Source organism: Chaetodon trifascialis, chromosome 5, assembly GCF_039877785.1.
Source record: "Chaetodon trifascialis isolate fChaTrf1 chromosome 5, fChaTrf1.hap1, whole genome shotgun sequence".
In the NCBI taxonomy this organism is placed as follows: Eukaryota; Metazoa; Chordata; class Actinopteri; order Chaetodontiformes; family Chaetodontidae; genus Chaetodon; species Chaetodon trifascialis.
The window spans coordinates 21947692-21966098 of NC_092060.1; the positions used below are offsets into that span (position 1 = coordinate 21947692).

The 18407-nt window shown below is 41.2% G+C and overlaps 1 protein-coding gene across 8 annotated transcripts in view; it reads right to left on the reverse strand.

Annotated features, from left to right (window-relative positions):
• The window catches only part of diaph2 (diaphanous-related formin 2), a 377012-nt gene that overhangs the window by 153702 nt on the left and 204903 nt on the right, over positions 1-18407 (reverse strand). For all 8 annotated transcript variants that reach the window (XM_070962307.1, XM_070962304.1, XM_070962305.1 and 5 more), the window contains 2 exons: positions 10095-10196; positions 5539-5633 (listed from right to left, as the gene is read on the reverse strand). In XM_070962307.1, coding sequence (XP_070818408.1) covers positions 5539-5633; positions 10095-10196 — 197 coding nt within the window. The remainder of the gene's footprint in view (positions 1-5538; positions 5634-10094; positions 10197-18407) is intronic.

Consider the following 18407-nt stretch of genomic DNA (forward strand, 5'->3'; position numbering starts at 1 on the left):
CTAAAATGACCGGGGGGGGGCTAGATGTCCTGTAGTGCCAAACTAAACGCAAACACAATGCAACCAGGACCCCGAGGCCCACAGCGCACATGTCTGACTCTTCGCTACACAAACAAGGTCTACAGAGCCTTCCCTTGCTGCTTCTGTTGCCAGCCAACAACAGCAATGAACAGCTTTGTCAGGCTGTCAGCCCTTTAAAAGCAGACCTTTGCCAAGATGTCTGAGACTCAATCTGTTTTCACTGAGCCAACGTTCATTATTGTTTTTCATTGTCCTCTTCATCTCATTGTTATACAGGGGATGGTAGTGGGGGGGCTCTGATGTCTTTTTGAATTTGATGAAGCTGACCTGATACACAAAAGTGCCCTCTGTCCACCAGCACTATGAATATTACAGGCAAATGAGATGGAGAGGGACAGAGTGAGAGAAAGATTGCATGCAAACGTGTGTGTGTGTGTGTGTGTGTGTGTGTGTGTGTGTGTGTGTGTGTGTGTGTGTGTGTGTGTGTGTTTGCACATGTGCATGGACCTCACACATATTTATTGGTTGGATGATAGATGACAAAACTGTGCAGGGGCTAGGACAGAGGGGATAACTGACACAGCCTATCCATTTGCATGTACTGTACGTATGTTTGTATGCTGGGTGCACGGAGATGGAAATGAGTGTGGAATTGCAAGGATTCATATGAAGCCTGGATGAATGGTGAGAGCAAGGACTGTCTGCCAGCATTCAGGGATGTGTACATCATCTCTGAGGCATTGATGGGCCCTAATGCAGAATAAGGAGAGCCAATCAACTCCTATCTATCCACTCTGCCACGGTGACACATTGTGGGGGTACTTCAAGGCCAGCGCGCAGCCACATTCTGCTGACAAATCATTACATTAGACACGTCGACGGAGAAGGAAGATAATAAGATTGAGTTACAGAGTTTTAGATGCATTATGAACACCTCTTGCTTCCTTGATTCCTTCTATTTTCACTTTTCCTTCCATTTATCAATGCCCCTCTTGCTTGTCACTAGTCTTTGCAAAATAATGCCAAGGCACAATTTTAAACTGCGCTGAGTTTTGTAGTGTTTTATTTTCTTCTGGTATCAAGTGCTACAAGACCGGTTAAAAGTGAGTCATTGTTTATCAGGGCTCTTGGTGAGTGTACATGAATACAAGAGAGCTGTGTGGAGCTGCCAGGTGCAGTAATGCCTAACAATTTGTTAAACAGATAAAAATACTCAGTCAATAAGAGAAAAGCATGGACATCAAACCAAGAGCACGTTTACCGCCTTAGTTCTAAAATATGAATAGCAATCTTTCACTAGTGATAGTGGCACCTACGTTAACCATAAAATATACATTAGCCATGAAATGCCCCACCTTCTAGTAAAAAGCCATTTTTCCATTTTATATGTGTAATTTTTTAATTCAAAAGCAACACACGTTACCAAGCTATCAAAACTATGAAAAGTGAGCAAAAACTAGAAGAGCGCACTTACGAACAATAGCTAATCAAAGGCAAAATGGGTTTCATCTTGCACCTTATTCAAATGTTTCTTTCTTCTCTTTCTTTCTTTCCCTATCTTTCCTCTATTTCAACTCCATGATTCATTTACTTTTCTTTTAGATGCACACAATCACCCACTCCTTCTAACATGAGCAAGACTGTAAACATATTTCCTCTGAATATTGCCCAAGCCATGCAGACGCATCCTCCTACTCTGTATGTGTGTGCAGTTGTCCATGTGGATAAATGGTGATTGGCGTGTGGCTGAAAGTGGGTGGTGTAGAGTGATTAATCAGCATAATGAGTGTAGATGAGCACTGTGCAGATGGAGCCCACACTCAGGACTGTGTCACCCAGCAGGAAGTCTCTTTGCTCCCCTTCAGTGCCTCTCTATAGCTCTAACTGTGTTTCCGAGGCATGTGTCACTCGCTTCCTTGTTTAATTTGTGGGCACATTTCTGCATGATTTCATTCTATAATCATCTAACTCTTACTTCACCATGATGATAGTCTCAGTATACAACTTTGATGCAAATAAAAATTAGTCCTGTGTTAGTTGTACTTTTCATGCCAAATGGTACTTCACAATACTGTCTATATTCAGAAGTGTTTATGCTGCTGTAAAAACCTAAGAGCAAACTGTGGTTCGTCTAACACTCAGGCAGTTAGTGTGTATTTGTTTCTGACTCAGACATTTTCTTACAACTACACTCGTGCTAGTTGTATACACTGTAACCTACAGAAAACAAGACGCATTCTGTATCTGTGATTCAGGAGCTCATTCTCCAGTGTAACATGAACGTTAACGGCAACAACAACACACAACGCTCTCTCCAGCAGCCAACGTCGCCATGACATAGATGACAACAACAGGAAAATAAAACATGTTAGACCTAAATTCATCTGAGGACAGGATCGCTGTGAATGATCTTCAGCTACACTGTTCGTTATTCAGCGTCATGAACGATTTGTTGACCAGCGGAAAATTTATTTCACAACAGAAAATGTTACACTTATTGTAGCTTACTGTAACGGCCATCATTTTTCAAAGCAGACACTGCAGAGGCCAAACTTTCAAATACAAACAAACATTTATTAAAGCCTAATTAATCCTAACTGTTTAATAGTTTCACTTTCTTACAGAACAGTTATTTTTATTGGCCTGAATCAGTGAGAACAGACTCCTAAAAACAGGAAATGCCATAATGATAACTAGATACTTCACTACAATATGATCTCTGACCTCCAGCAAAGAGGCACTCAGCTCAAAACAAAACCCACAGTTCAGCTACCAATGAATGAGTCCTAATCTCAACAAAAATCTGCTCCTCAGGATCTGAGGAAGCAAACAGACTCAAGGAGGTGCCTCCACTGTAACTGTAACAGATGTGCTAAATTTTAAGTAAGAGCAGAACTGCAGAATTATATTTGAATTAAGAAATAATTGTGACTTCATTAGGCCAGGGGTGAGGCAATTCATAAATACAAAATAGCAAGTACTTTCTTGTGACAAAACACAAATCAACATGAAATAGACTAGCACGCTCGTCCGAGCAGTCTGTGAATGCAGCACACACGGAGCTTGGGTATCATGTCACAGCCAGTCACCCCCTCCTCTTTTGTGTGACCTCGAAGGATGTTCTAAAAATTGAAATGGGCCTTCATAGAAAAAACATTCTCCACCCCCTGCATCAGCCAATTTTCCACCACTGAATCAGGTTTTCACTTCAACTTTTTTGGTGGAGATAAGTCTGGCTGTGCACGACTTGGCTTTCAGCATCTGAAGGGATGTGCACACGCACCTGCATTTGTAGAACAGCCAATAGGAACACCCTCACTATCAAATGACCTGTGATTGATTGATTGATTGATTTTCTTAAGCCAGAAAATAGAGCCAAGAGGAGGTGCAGAAGTTTTCTGTCAGACAACATGAATTACAATATGCTGAAAGGTCATTATAGAGTTTTAGCCCAATGATGCCAAAAATAAACCACCTACCGCAGTTTTAATGGGCAATAATGGAGCAATTCTAGCTTGTACATACAAAACACTACAGAAGGAGGAAAAACACTGACACAGTATATTGGAAGTAAATAAACATTTTTCTTAGAGTGTTGTCCTAATTGCCTTGGCCAGGCTTTACTCTGTCTTTAGCATCGTTATCTAACCAGCAGTGACACACTTGCCAGATGTGGGCTCCTTCTGCACCGATAACTCAACTCAGTTGGTCCTCCCGCCTCCCCCTGGATTTCGTGACATTAGCTCGGTTCCCAGATGCTTATGCTGACTCACACACTTGTTCTTAGGAGCCTCGTTGAGCCTCCCTCCTTTTTTTATCAGCCTCATTGTCTTGCTTAAATATGGAAGGAAAGAGGTAAGGGGACCAAAAGAAACCCCCACAAAAAGTGCCTGTATGTGGAGAAAGACTTTTTTCACTCGACCTCCTGTCGTATCTTTAAAAGCACTGACTCACATACATTTTTATAAACAGTTTAAAGCAGATGCCTGTATCATGGTAACTGCATCACTGAGAAATACAAGAATGCATTCTGGAGCTTTTTTTCTTGTCCATGTTAGTCAGCTCTGAACGTTATTTGTTCATATTTTATCGATGTATCAGTTCAATGCCATGTAACAGCCTTGGGAAATTGGACAAAGAGTTGCAGCTATTCATGTGCTGGCAGTTACAATTGACAAGCTTCCATGCTACCAATATCTTCTTGGTGTCAGTAGCTTGTCAAGGTGTCTTTAAAAGTAGCTGTTTCATGGTGGGTGGAGTGCTTATTTTCTCTGTAAAACAAGCAGACTATTACAACCAGTCCAACCATTTGTGTGGTGCTGTGCGCAACCAGACCTCTGGTGACGGTGTGTTGGGGACACAGCGGGCCTGCTGGCAGCTGTGGAAAGGCTGAAGGTTGGAAAAGGTCAACACCTTAACTTCCTTTCTCCTTCACAAAGCGGAGGGGGTGTGCTATCTTATAACATACACTCTGTACTTTCTGCCAGATTCCCGGCCAATTAAAGGTTATCAGAGCTCAAAATAATAGCCCTGCAGGGTAGCTCTCTTGATAGGCCCCATCTAAATATATATTGCCTCACCACCTTTTACTAGTGTCTGGGATCCAAGCAGTGGCGAGGAAGCAGACTGGCTCCTGTGCAAGGGTTTGTTGATAAGCCATGTGGGAAAGGACATATATATCAGTACAAAGGTAATATATAGATTTTTTTTCTTTCTAAGGATGGAAAGACCTCTGGACTGAAGTTTAAAACCTGCACTTGAACGATGCCCACCTCTGGTTGGAAAAGAGAAATAAAATAACACTCATGCACACAGCACAATGTATCACTGCCAAGATTATATTGAAATCAGATCCTCTATTTGCTGTTCAGTGCCGACGTTTACACCTCCTACTTCTGAAATAAAACAGAGAGAAAAGACAACAGGACTGCTTTAGCGCTTGACACAAAGACAGTGCAAGAAATATTAGTGCAATAGAGGCTTGCACTGCCGAGTGATGCATCTTCACCTCAGCTGCACCCGCCCTGCTTTCAATTAATGCTCTCTGAGACAAGAAAAACAGAAATAAAATGTGAACAAAAATAAGTAGCCTTTAGGAAGCTCATCAATTATGGTTTAAGACAAAGGCAAGATGAAAGGAGGGTGGAGTTGGGGAGACTTTGCCAAGCTATGTCCTTCATCATCCATTATGAGAAGATGAATGGGGGGTCTCTATGGCCCGTATGAGAATGATGAGACTGACTCGTGCCAAAAACAAACCACACCAGGTTTGAAATGGGGTCGCCAAGCCATCCGCCAGACACTGGAACTTAAAAATCTTCTTTTCATGCAAACGTATAGGAAAGGTCTCTCTCGCTCTCACACACATGCACACATTTTTCAGAGGGTAAAAATAAGTGTGTCCGTGTGTGTGTGTGTGTGTGTGTGTGTGTGTGTGTGTGTGTGTGTGTGTTTGTTTGTGTGCATGCCTGTGTGTGAGTGAAAGAACTAACACACCACACCTAACATCAGTCTTACCTGGATGAGTGATTCGCTCAGTCTTTCCTCGTCTACCTCCAGCACAATGTCCCGAATCTCTTCATAAGGCAGGCGGAACGAGCCCAAGAAAATTGCTGTTGTGATGGAGAGAGAAGAGAGTCATTTCCTCTCCTTTTTTTATTAGACCGCGGGGTTCAAAGAGACATTTCAGCACTCATCGCTCCTCAGACAAAATGACCACAGACCTAACTTGACACTTGGAAAAACTAATACACTTTCTGCCCCTCAACAGGATAGTTTGTGTCACCCTGATAAAAAAAAAGGGAAGGAAAGCATCGAGATTTGACAGTAACAGTGAAACGTGCCAGAGTAATACCATTTCTATTCAACTGTTAATAAAAAGTGATAAATGAAAATAATAATAAACACTAGTATTAGCTGTGGTAGCAGTAATGGTACATGGTTTCCTTTGGGTGGATACATGGAAGTACACTGAATTTGCCTCAGGGGACAGCCTTGTGGGTGTTTCACTCTCCAGGTGGGGTGCCTGCAGTGGAAATTGGAGCTGATGGTGTATCCAGGTGGAAGTCACAGGTGGAGGGTTGGTAATGAGTTGGAGGAGAGTCAGTCAACAGCTGCTATACTGCTGCAGCAGTGGGACCTGATGTCTGTATTTGACGCGCAACAAATGGAGAGGCAGCGCATCCTTTTTCTTTTCTCTTCTTCACAGTCGATTGCTATTTATTAGCCTGACTACTTACTGCGTTTACTTACTACTCAGTCATGACATTAACATTAACATAAACCTTTCTGGTTTCACTGTGTCAGGTTTCTGGTGACTCAGAACTGCAGAACTGAGGAGAAATTAGTTCTATCTAGACTAATCTGTTTCCATGGTCTGTTGGTAAACAATATTTATGTCATTTTTTCATCATTAGCATGACATTTTCCTGATTCCTATCAACATGTCATCCTCATTTATTGTCTAAACTCTATACAGTCTCTTCAATATGTCCTACATATCCTCCTCAACCACAGCAACAGCTGGATACAAGGTTGTCTTGGGGGTGAGTTGTCATAAGTAATCCTGGGGTATATTGTAAATTACAAACTGAATAAGATAAAAGCATTTGTACAGCTTTTTAAGAGTAAAATTCAAGCACTTTAAAATGACCTAAATCAGAACTTTCCAGATTCTCGAAGCCCTTATCATCACATATTACAAAACAAATGCGAAAAATCATTGTATCTTGTCACACTGTTTATTTTACCAGCTGTTTTGGTCATGATTATTTAATGCTTCCTAATTTCAACTCTCAGCGACAACAAACAAATAAGGCAGCTGGATCATTTCATTTAAAATATTAAAAGATTTTTTGGTTTACATGACTGATTGAGTAGAAGAAGCACCAGATTCTGCTGAAACCTGAGCTGTTGTCGTCTAACAGTTACCTTGTAGCATGTGCTGTGTCAGCGATGGGTGGGGTCAACCTGCACCTATTTAGATATTTCCTGAATGAATGCGTACCAAAATGAGCAAAGCGCTGCAGGTGGAGATGTCCTGATGTAGCACAATGCGATTTCGGTGCACATTCAAAGCCTGCACAGGCACATCCACCCACCAAGCTGAGCTATATTTGTGGCTTTAGCTGCTGGGGGTGCACAGTAGGTCTGTCTGACCAACAGTGATCAATAGTCACTGCAAACACATTCAAATGGCCTTCATGATAGATTATTGGTTTTCCCTTTAAAATTACCATATATTATTCTCAAGCATAATCTGTAAACACAAAATCTGTATTGTGGTTTATTCCTGTTTCTTTATTTAGTGATTGTGGTGGAAAAGGCATTTCACTGGTTTAAACAGTGGATACACTGCACACGGATGTCTTGTGAAGTGATTGAGCTTATGATTAGTTAGACAGTGTGCGCTTTGACAAGGCATCTTCAAATTCAAATTTGAGCACATAAACTGTTGACCTAACAAAAACTGCATAAGCCAAATTTCTCTGCTTGATTTAAATTCTTCAGCAACTTAATTTTAACATTCACATCCATTATTTATCCATTTTTAGGTCCTTTCTGTCTTCTCTATGTGAAGCTTGGTGCATGCAGTTTCTTTCTTGTAAAGCACTTTGAGCTGCAATTCCTGTATGAAAGGGGCTATACAAAGAAAGTTTATTATTAACAAAAATGAATACACACAGAATAAAAAATGTTTTATTTTATTCAGTTTTACTCAATCTAGCATACTCCAAGCAAATTTCTGCCAAACTTCAAAGAAAGTAAACTTTTCTGCCTGGTTTATACTTGCTTTTTCTCTTTCAGTTTTAAACATCCTACGACTTCTGCTTTCACAGGGCATGCTTCTGGCCTAACTTCTTATGAAGGATCCTTTTCTGAACTTTTAAACATTTTAAGCCTGCAATGTAACAAAGCGTGTTTTTATTCTAGATAGCAGAAAAAGAAATGCTTGCACTCTCTACGATAAAGTATGAAACTCGAAAAATGTCCAATCTGGCATCTGCTGCTGTTGTAGCACCAAAATGTATCAATGCTGCAACTGATTAACTGACGCTGATTATTTAAATGACTGTATCTCAGTTATTATTACTCTTGATGTCAGGTCTGCATTCAGTACAATAGTCCACTCTAATTTAATTGACCAGTTGAAAAACTGGTTTTCATTAAGAACTGGGCTCTGGTTGCTGTGGTCAGCTCTACATTCCTCTACACTGTAATTTAACCTGAATCATGTCCTGTGTCTCAGGTTTAAAGTGCTACATTTTAGCATATTAGCCTACTTATTCAAAATGTTTAATTTCACTCAGCGTATGTGCTCTTCAGGTTCCTTTCACAACAGTAGTCTATGCTTGTATTTTATCTCATGTTGACAAATGTAATTCTCTTTATTCAGGGTTTAGCCACAAGTCAAACGCTCACCTGCAACTTATAGTCAAAGCTGTAAGTAGCTTTTTTAGACAGACAGATAGCTAGATACAAACAGCAGTATGCATAATCATTGCACCAGAATACATAATGTGGCACTGACATCACAATCATTTAGCTGTCCCACTACCTATCCCAGTCACTGAACCTTCAACACTAACGCACATCAAAATTGAACAGGGAGCTTAGACGGTTCTGCAGCAGGCAGTGAATATGATCTATGATGCTGTGTATGTATCAAGGATCCTCGGGGGAGCTGTGTAGCTGTGTAGGACCACATGCCTCCCACCCATTGCCATTCTGGAGGTGAGATTTTCTGCACTTATTTTTGTTTCCTGCCAAATTCAAAACCCATCTGCTGAGGCTGTAATCAAAGATGGCAGTGACACCTATCAACATTGTCACAGCCCATAAACAAGTGCAATGACACGTGCACACTGGCACATACTCAAACGTGCACACATGCTCACATGCGCACACACACACAGAGATACAAACACACACACAGACGCTTTGATGTGTCATCCTTATGTTCATTCCACATGCCCCTTACTGACATCAGACCCCAATATTTTACCCGATGAACTCATTCATCTGGCCTCTGCTCATGGAGGATGCAAGAACACAGTAAACCTCACTGCACCGTTGCAAGATATCACCAGCACATGGGAAGGGAATTGGTTGGGAGGCACATAAAATTGTTAATGTGCCTGTGATGTACATGCATCCCTCAGCTTATTTTGACATTCTAGTCTGCTTGCAGTCCTCATCCAGAGTATACAGAGGAATTTATCCACCTAAAAATACACTTATCTCAGTCTACAGTATGCCATTGCATACACCTCTACTCGTCCTTTAAAAGAGAAAGGTAAGAAAACCATGGCTAAACAAATAGGGTGAGGTACGGGTTGCAAGGGCGTGTAATCTTAGCATTTGGCATGTATATTTCATGAGGTGTCACCTACATTGTATCTCTGAGGTGAAGGATATCAAGGCTGCAGATGAAATCCCACAGATTTGGGTAAATAATAACAACATGCTCTACTCACCGATCAACGCGAGACTGCCAGCCTGGCACTCAATTTTTTTGTCTCACAAATTCATACACATTTTATGGATATGGGATCAAAGAGTTTTGTGGGACCTGTACATGGCCTTTGCAGATCATTTGCATCTCACCAAAAATGAGCCAAAGTATGGGAACGTTTGGAGGGTGAGGTAGATACTGCACACCAGTATCAACTCAGCATTTACTCCACCAAGGCTCCTGGGGATTACAAACACCTACATGTAGTTTTAGTACTCAGTTCTGATAGGAATTTACTTGACACATGATTACAGACAGGGAGCCTGGAAACAATCTATATGCACTTGTGGTGACCGCTAAAGGACTGCCAAGAAAACAATTCCCCAAAGGGCTGACTAAAACACTATCACTGTTAAGGACTTTCTACTGTTCCCCACAAACAGCTTTGTAGAGCTGTTCATGGGGCATAAAAATGCCTGGGGTGTCATGGAAAAGAACACTGACATTTCTGACATAGAAGATCATGGTTAAAAAGAATATAGTACTCTATGAACTAATGGTGTTAAACATGGTTACTGGCTGTAAAATACCCGAAAAATATATAACTGCATATACTTACAAAGATTCTGCGCTGTCTTGGCGTCCAAGATGCGAAGCTCTTTTGCCTTTTTCTTGAATTGCTGCATTCTGTCATCAGTCTCATCTTTCATGTCTTTTTTCACTGCCGGAACAAAAATAAAAAAACAATATTTTTAGAATGTTGGAAATTATATGCAATGGGACAAGACAATAAAACAATTTAATCAAAATGTGACACTGCAAGAGTGATGACATTCAAAAAATATATTTTCAACATTTCCCACAAAAAAATAAAATCAATTATTTACATACATTAAAATGCAAATGAAACGTTAGCTGGCAGGCCAAGATGGAAGGGACGGCGTGGATGGAATAAACCAATTAAAAAACAGTTTCCATAGCAGAAAACTTCAACATTTCAGTTCCATATAATTCTCTCCTTTTTAAAAGGCAAAAACAAACCAGCCACTATTTGAGCTCCTACTGCTGAAACATTTGGTAGGTCTCACCACATTTCTAAAATAAGCTAAATGGCAACACTGCAGTTCAGCAGGTTGAAATGCATTCTGGCTAACATTACATTAATAAGGCAAGTGTTGTACGTGTAGTACATCACTGGTTTATTGATAGGCAGATATGATTGATGACCAGCCCCTTTAACATTATGCTGGAACTCCATAATGTGCAGTATCATCAGCTGTGGCATCAGAGCACAGTCCTCTGGATGACTCCCCGCTCTTCATTTGTTTGTGTGTGCTACCTTTTCTGTCATTGTGACAGTGGGTAGATGGTTGATAAGCACAGCTTCTTCCCTTAGGCCCTGTCTGTCAACTCACTAGAGCCAAGGAGATAATTGTGTTACCCCGCCAACAATCCCAGAAAATGGCATTAAGTCCCTGCTACATGACTGAACACAATAGACAAATTGGTCCAAGAATGAAGAGACCGTTGCTTTCATAATGGAGACATTATGGAATCTCTTGGGGAAACACCACATGTCAGTGTGCATTAGTCTTCACTTACACTCCAATAACATCAACCTCCGAAAACGTAGACGTCCACGCACAGGATAAAAGGTCAATTTTAAACTGTAATTACAGTACTGAAGGGGGATAAATGAGAATGTTTCACAATAAGGAAGCAGCAAAATTCCTTAGACCCTTCCCTCTCGTCCTGATGGCTTGCGGGAGAGCCAGCACACTTTGTTGCTAATCATCACAACTTCTCTGTTAAAGCCCAAGGTGGGAGTCTCCCAGGAAATCTAGAACAAACAATCTGCTCCCCTAGCGCTGGCTTGCATATCTGAAGAAACAAAGAGGCAACATCTCCTGGGCATCCAGCAGAAGCAAGAAAGTGATGACACCCAAGCTACCTCCAGCTTGCTGTCAACACATGACATCAGGTATGCAGGTTTTTATTGGATTAAGCAGCACTAAAAAGGCCCTAAGTATGTACCAATGCTCTATATGTACAGCATTACAGTTTGATTTTCTGTCAACACCTGAGGATGCTCATCAGTGGCGGACTGTACGTTAACTTGAAGCCTACTCGGACTGCGATACACAACAAGCTGTATCTCCTTCGTACTGAGTTCAGCTCAGAGGTGCTTGAACTTTCCTTTTTGTTAACAGAAGCAACGTGGTGAGAGGTTAAAGAGTTTAGAATTCATGAATGCGTTTAGGCAGGAGCTGCTAGCCAATTAATATGAAGTGAAGGTGTTTTAACAGGAAGCAACTCTTTGTGTCACAATAATCTTGACACGATGAGCAAAACCCTACACACTTGGTTGGGTTCACCACCTTCGTGGCACAGTGTTTTATTTCAATCTTCGTCAGGATTACTATCACCTACAAGTATTAACCGGATACTTGTGGATGCAGTTTTGTGACTGCTGATCGCTGAAGTAATTAAGCACTTTTTAAAACACACAGGTACAAAGCGCTTCACTCCATTACAGGTGGGAAAAATGTAGTGCATCTGCTTTGCCCTGACAAGTTAATTTTCAATTACAGTGGCATTTTTCCATGATAACTGCACAGTCTATCTGGCAACTCAGTGGGGGTGCAGGGGGGTGAAACTAGTGAAAAATTGACATCAACACAGGTGCTCAACTGTCAACTGTAATGTCAATGAGGTTTTCTGTTTTCAAATAAAAAAATATTATGAACCCAATTTCCAGGGTTATGCTTTTTGATTGCATTTAATTTTACAAGACTGGCAAATATATGTATTTCCACGTTTCAGTGTCAGCAATTTTTAGAATTCCTCCAAACCCACCACATAATAAATATTCATTACTTCATAAATAAATCCAACGAGCACAACATTACAGTATCCTGACTCACATATACTGAGTCTATAACCAGTGAGGCCAAAGGAATCATGCTGGATTTCTTATGTGGAAAGAGCCTTGGACAAAGAAATTGGAGCGCGAGGAAAAATAAAACATGAGGAAACAATGATCTCCCTTAGAGAATGGCCCACAGATAGAGGGCAAATTAAACTGAGAGGGGGAATTTGGCTGCTTTTCGTACTAAATTGTTCTCTTAAACCTTCATTCTTTTCTCTGCTGCCACCTGAACCTCTCACCTAGATACCTTACACTCTCAGCAGGGTGCTCATGGCCCATTCGTCAGTGCCTCAGCTGTCTTCATCCTTACCCCCAGGGCCACATGCTATCTCAAATTAAAGAGAAAAACACTGGCTTTAATAATGTGAAACAGGCACATTCCTTTCTGATGCCATCCCATACAGCTCACAGCTCCCCCGCTGGGCACTGAGTAGTGGCATCAGTTGGTTGATTTTCTGCAACAGGATTTGCTGGCTGACTCAATTATGCCACATGTCACATGTTTCCTCTGAGCAGCGCATGTGGACTGATGGGCCCTGGAGGGTTTGCGCACATTCGAGCTGCCACACTAGTTGCAGTACCAGGTGTGGGGAGAGGATGACTATCGGTAGCATATTTCAAACAGATGGTTGTCCACAAGAATAAAACAAGTTTTAGAAATGTTTCCAAAGCAAAGGTGTTGTCAGACAGTAGTGAAAATCACACCCTCCACTTGGCGTCTTACAACCCTGATTCCAAAGGAGCTGCGTAAGGTGTGTAAGACATAAAGAAAACAGAATATAATTTACTATTCCTTTCTGACATACACTCAATTCAACTTCATTGTTTTTTTGCATATATGTGACTAATATGCTTATTCTGAATTTGATGCCAGCAACATGTTTCAAACAAGTTGGGACAGGAGCAACTAAAGTCTGGGAAAGTTCATTGGTATCAGGTGATAGTATCATGATTAGGTATGAAAGCAGCTTCCTGGAAAGGCTCAGTCGTTCACAAGCAAGGATGGACCGAGGTCCACCACGAGATTCTATAAAGGATATTACTACATGAGCTCAGCAACGCTTTGTAAAACTGTTAGTAAATTTGTTTCATTCTGTTTTTATGTCCCCACTTTCGAGTTAAACTGTCGAGTTAAACTGTGACAGAAGTTTTTGTTTTTCTTTTTATTAAAATGTGACTTTGGGAATGTATATCCATCTAATTTTCTTTTCTGCCAAGAAAGCTTAACCTGTCCAACAGTGGCGGTCCATGACAGCTGATCAAAGTCCTTGCCAACATTTAAACGTGTTTTACTAGTTGCCCGGAGGCTAAAATGTAATACTCTGACAACAATGCCATCCTTTTCACACAGATTTATATTTGTTAATAGAATCTCCCGAGCAATCACTCAGTAAAGAGACATTTGTGATGAGCACAATGTGGGAGGGTTTTCTGGCAGCTAGTTGGTTTCCTTGAAGCCGTTGTGTACAATGGTAATAATATCACACAGCGATACACCGTATTATCTCTGTGCCATGGCTGTCAGATCAATAATCCCAGCAGCACAGTCATTTATTCACTGATGTTGGGTGGAATAAGGTGATAGGAACACGTATTTATCTGGACGAACTCAGTCTAAAGACTGGAGAAAATCTGTGGAAATACAAACAGTGCTTTCTAGACCTCAACTTTGGCATTGACCATTCTTAGGCCAGATGGTCCTCTAAGGGAAATAATGGGGTCAAATGCTTTTGACTTGATATTGGCTGTTTGAGAAAAGAAATGTAGCAATGAAATATAAATAGGAAGCATTTCAAACTGATTTGTGGTAATATATTAACTTACAGGGTGAAGAGCTTTGAGAAGCATGTCAAGGAGGAAGTATTTCAAAATCATGTTTTAACAAAACATGAAAGATTCACTGGAGCCAACATAACCACATGAGGAGAAGTCTCTGGTGAGCATATCTGTTACACATTCCATTAACTGAGGGGGAGTTCAAGATTGCTCTGTGCCAAAAGGAGTCACCAAATTGATAGAGGTTCCATTGAAAAAATACATGAATGTCTGAGCAAAAAACAGATTTGGCTTATTAAAGATGACTTGGCATCCATGTTAAGCCTACTCTGTGGGCCTTGGACTGAGGTATGCCCTTGGGAAGCTCTGTGATAACAAGAGTTCTCCAACACTTGGACATCCAGTCTGTTTGCTGGCCCAGAATCACTATCCTGGTTGCCTTCCATGTGATATCTCCCTCAAGACATCCATAAAACCCAGGGCATTACAAAGCTAAACACTACCACATGTTCACTTCCGGACACAGACCATCCGGCTGAGCCCCACCACTAGACACCATAAAATGAGCAGGCCTTGAAAAGAAATAAAAGAAACTGCAGATGACAGGTCTTCAACAAACATATTTACAGTAAAGGCAAAGGAACACAGAGTGGAACAGACAATGTGGTGTCTGGTCCTCCACAAGGCAATTTATTCCCTCAATTGTGCAATCTGCCTGCAAACATGTGCCCCGTCCTCCATCTCAGGGACTCACACTGAGGATTGAGCTGCTGGAAAGCTGCCAGCCTGTCTAAAGGAGATGGATTCTGAGGAAGAGTCACTGGGCACGCTACAGATCCATGCTCTCAGAATAAATAAAAAAGTATTAAGGTATTAGGGGGGAAAACATAGTGAACAAAGGTGTTGCTCAATGTCCACTGGCAAGATTGAGACTTAGAGGGTAAAACAGTGCCTGGCCCAGTCATAGCTGGAATAATGAGTGAGACCTTCAAAAAATAGAGAGCACGCTCAAGATCTGAACGTACCAATTGACCAGTGAAATCCAGCTGTGACCACTTTCTCCCATTGACGAAGGCTAAACAGAGGTCTCTTTCTCAACCCCGAAGCCAATTTGCAGTGTGGATACACACCTCTCTATCCACTCCTCCTGCTATCTTGGATCTCAAAAGCATGCTCCCTCTCGCAAAAAGGCAATCCCCCTCCTTTTGACTCAAAGACTTGAAATCATTCCTGTTACTTTTGGGTTAGCAAAGCTGCACTGATTGCACATACTAAACCAGAGAATGAAAAAGACTCCGTGTGAGTGAGATACAACGCAGGCTGTGGTGACAACAAGATAAGTGCCTGATAATAATATGCGTTATGCGAGTGGACATTTTCTAAGTGTTTTCCAGTAAATAAATGCTTGCCTGTGAAATGATTAAGTGTCTCTCTTATCAGCAAGAACACAACTTCAAGCTATTTGTGGAGGTGTTTTTGTTCCCATTCCCAGGCTTTAACCTTGACATAGCAAAAATGTTGAAGCTGTTTTTTTTTTTTTTTTTTTAGAAATACTCCTCAGCTCAAGGTGAACCATTACAGTGGAGCTGCAGTTGGGGGGTTGGAGCTATCAACCATGCAATCATCATCATCATGCCTAATGATAACAGGGAGTGGGGGAAGTGGCTGATAATGATAATGATGATGGAAATTGTGAATAGAGTGTGTGAGTGCGTGCATGCACACTCATGTGTGTCAAAACACACTTCCAAAATATATGTACGCAATCGTTCAACCAAGTATGACTGTGTGAGTTTTTGAGCTAACAAATTTTATGTTATCTATCCTTCCATCTAAGACCATCTGGTTCTGGTTATTCAAGATCTCTAAATAAAAGGTGTGTATTATGGGAGCAGGAGTCCCGCAGAGTGACACTCTGACCTGTGCCGAGTAATGTTTTCAGTATGCAGGGAGAGGCTCAGCCCACGGTGGAAGGTACACAGCTGGGCCTGGAGCAGGGCCCAGTGAGAAAAACGCCTCCTCTTCTAATTGAGACAACACAGATCTCCCTTAGTGACCCCGCTCCCTGTTTCTATTCCAAGAGGAGAGGAGAGAGACTCCTGCAAACCATTAATGTTTCAAATGGACATGGTCAGTTTCTATTGAAAGTGGAGAATCAGGGCAGTAATGTCAGGGATATCATGATTATGCATGATTTGCTTAACTTTTAGTTTAAGGCTGTAATTTCAAATTGATCTCTAAGAATAAAAATAAATACAAATCTTGAGAAATGCCGTGTTGGTGAGATTCACTTAATGTCTATTTCAAACAGACTTTAGCAAAATCTGATTTACGAAGAGAGGAGCAATAACACAGCATCTCTAAGGTCACATTCGCTTTTATACCAACACTGAATAAATGTGTTCAAAAGAAACTGCGAAAAATTAACTTAAAAGGGAAAACATAACAATAGTCTGCAAATAACAGAAATTCCTCAAATCAATAACTCTGAGCATTGTCAATGACCTTGGGCTTTGTACAGCCTTTTAACAAGTATATATTTAATCTGCCCACATCTACACATGACTGTTGTTCTCTCTCTCAGCGGCAGGGAGTGTGGGAAGGCTCTGACTCTGGCTCTTAAATTGGTCATGGAGACATGCTCCTGGGGGCAGCGAATGGATTGAGCCTGACAGCCAATCAGTTCTAGGAAACCATTCTCTGGTGGTGCCAAGGCTGCTCGTTGTGACCCAATGCGCTTGAGCGCTGGTGGGAAGGCACTAGGCTGATGGTCCAAACGGCTGCCCCTCGCGTCTGTTAAGACCCCACTATGCCATCCAACCTTAAGCATTCAGCAGACAATGCCGAAGCCCGGCTCGTGTCACTATGAGGGGATGAAGAACAGAGACTTGACGCTAAGGCTGCTCCTTGGACAGCTGACGGGATTACTGATGCCACTGTGGTCTCTAACGTGTTACACAGGACCAAGCCCAGAGACGGACTCCAAAGTAAACTGAAAGAGGCTGAAACAGTGGAGGTTTTTAGGTGTGCGCCTGTACTGCTGATCACCTTTAAAAGAGATGTAAGGAAATGTGTTTGTGTTCTGTCCTACCAGGAGTTACATGAGGATACTGATATCGGTTTCACCCCCTGCTCTACCAGAGATGCACAGTCCAGGTCATGTTTGGCCTAGTTTATTGTTGGAAGACTGGAAACAATAGGAAAGAGGAAACAGTAGCCGGGCTCTGTCAAAACAGGTCTTGGAACAGCTTATAAACGGACACGGTCACACGCTGCACTTTGTCTATTTTACATGTCGTTTTACAAGCTGTGTCACAAGCCTTTAAACTACAACTACTTTTGTGTGTGTGTCTTTTAACTGAGGCTAGCTGTTTTCCTCCTCTTGTCTTTGTGCTAAGATGAGTTAAAAAAAAAAAAAAAAAAACACGTCCACAGCAGACCAGTCTCTCCACTGAAGAGATGAAATTGATGTTGTTCTTCTCATCCAACCTCTGGTAAGAAAGCAAACAAGCATCGTGACAACGACTAATTGCACATCTCTTGAATTTGAAGTGTTTTTCCTTCGCCACATGGTTAAAACAGGACTAAACATGCTCTGGATGTCATTTATACTGTCTGCTACAGAGAACCTGCTTGGGTTTTGTCTGTGCAGAGACTGTCCTACTTTGGAGCGTATTCGACAGGGTTGCATTTTGTACATTTGTCAGCTGACAGAACATAATCTGCCCTCTCTCTATCTTTTATAAAGCAGAGTTATTCCTTTACACTTTGTCTCCCTTTCATGAGTAACCCAGTTTCTCTCCTTTTTTTATTACTTTTTCAATAATTCAGGATGAAAATAGGATGCTAAACAAGCAAAATTAGTTTTCACTTGATTAGTATTCTGTCTCAGGACACTCAGTATATCACTATTGTGTATTCACTTTAATATTTACTGTATTAGCTGTCGCTTTTGTTTAGGTCTCGACATTATGAATTTTTTTTCTCTAATTTCTGAATGAAAATTAAAACCCTGTAAAGTCTGAATGTACTACTGAAAAATAATTACTGAGGAGCCCATAGCTTTCTGCTGCAGTGAGTCATATCTGCCAGTACAGAGAGAAAATAATAGGTCTATAATAAGAAGAATTGTAATAATAAATTAAGGTTGTGTTTTTCGGTTCTCAGTGTGGGCACCATTTCTTTTTGGAAAGCTCAAACATGCAGGTGTGTCTAAGTAAACTGCTT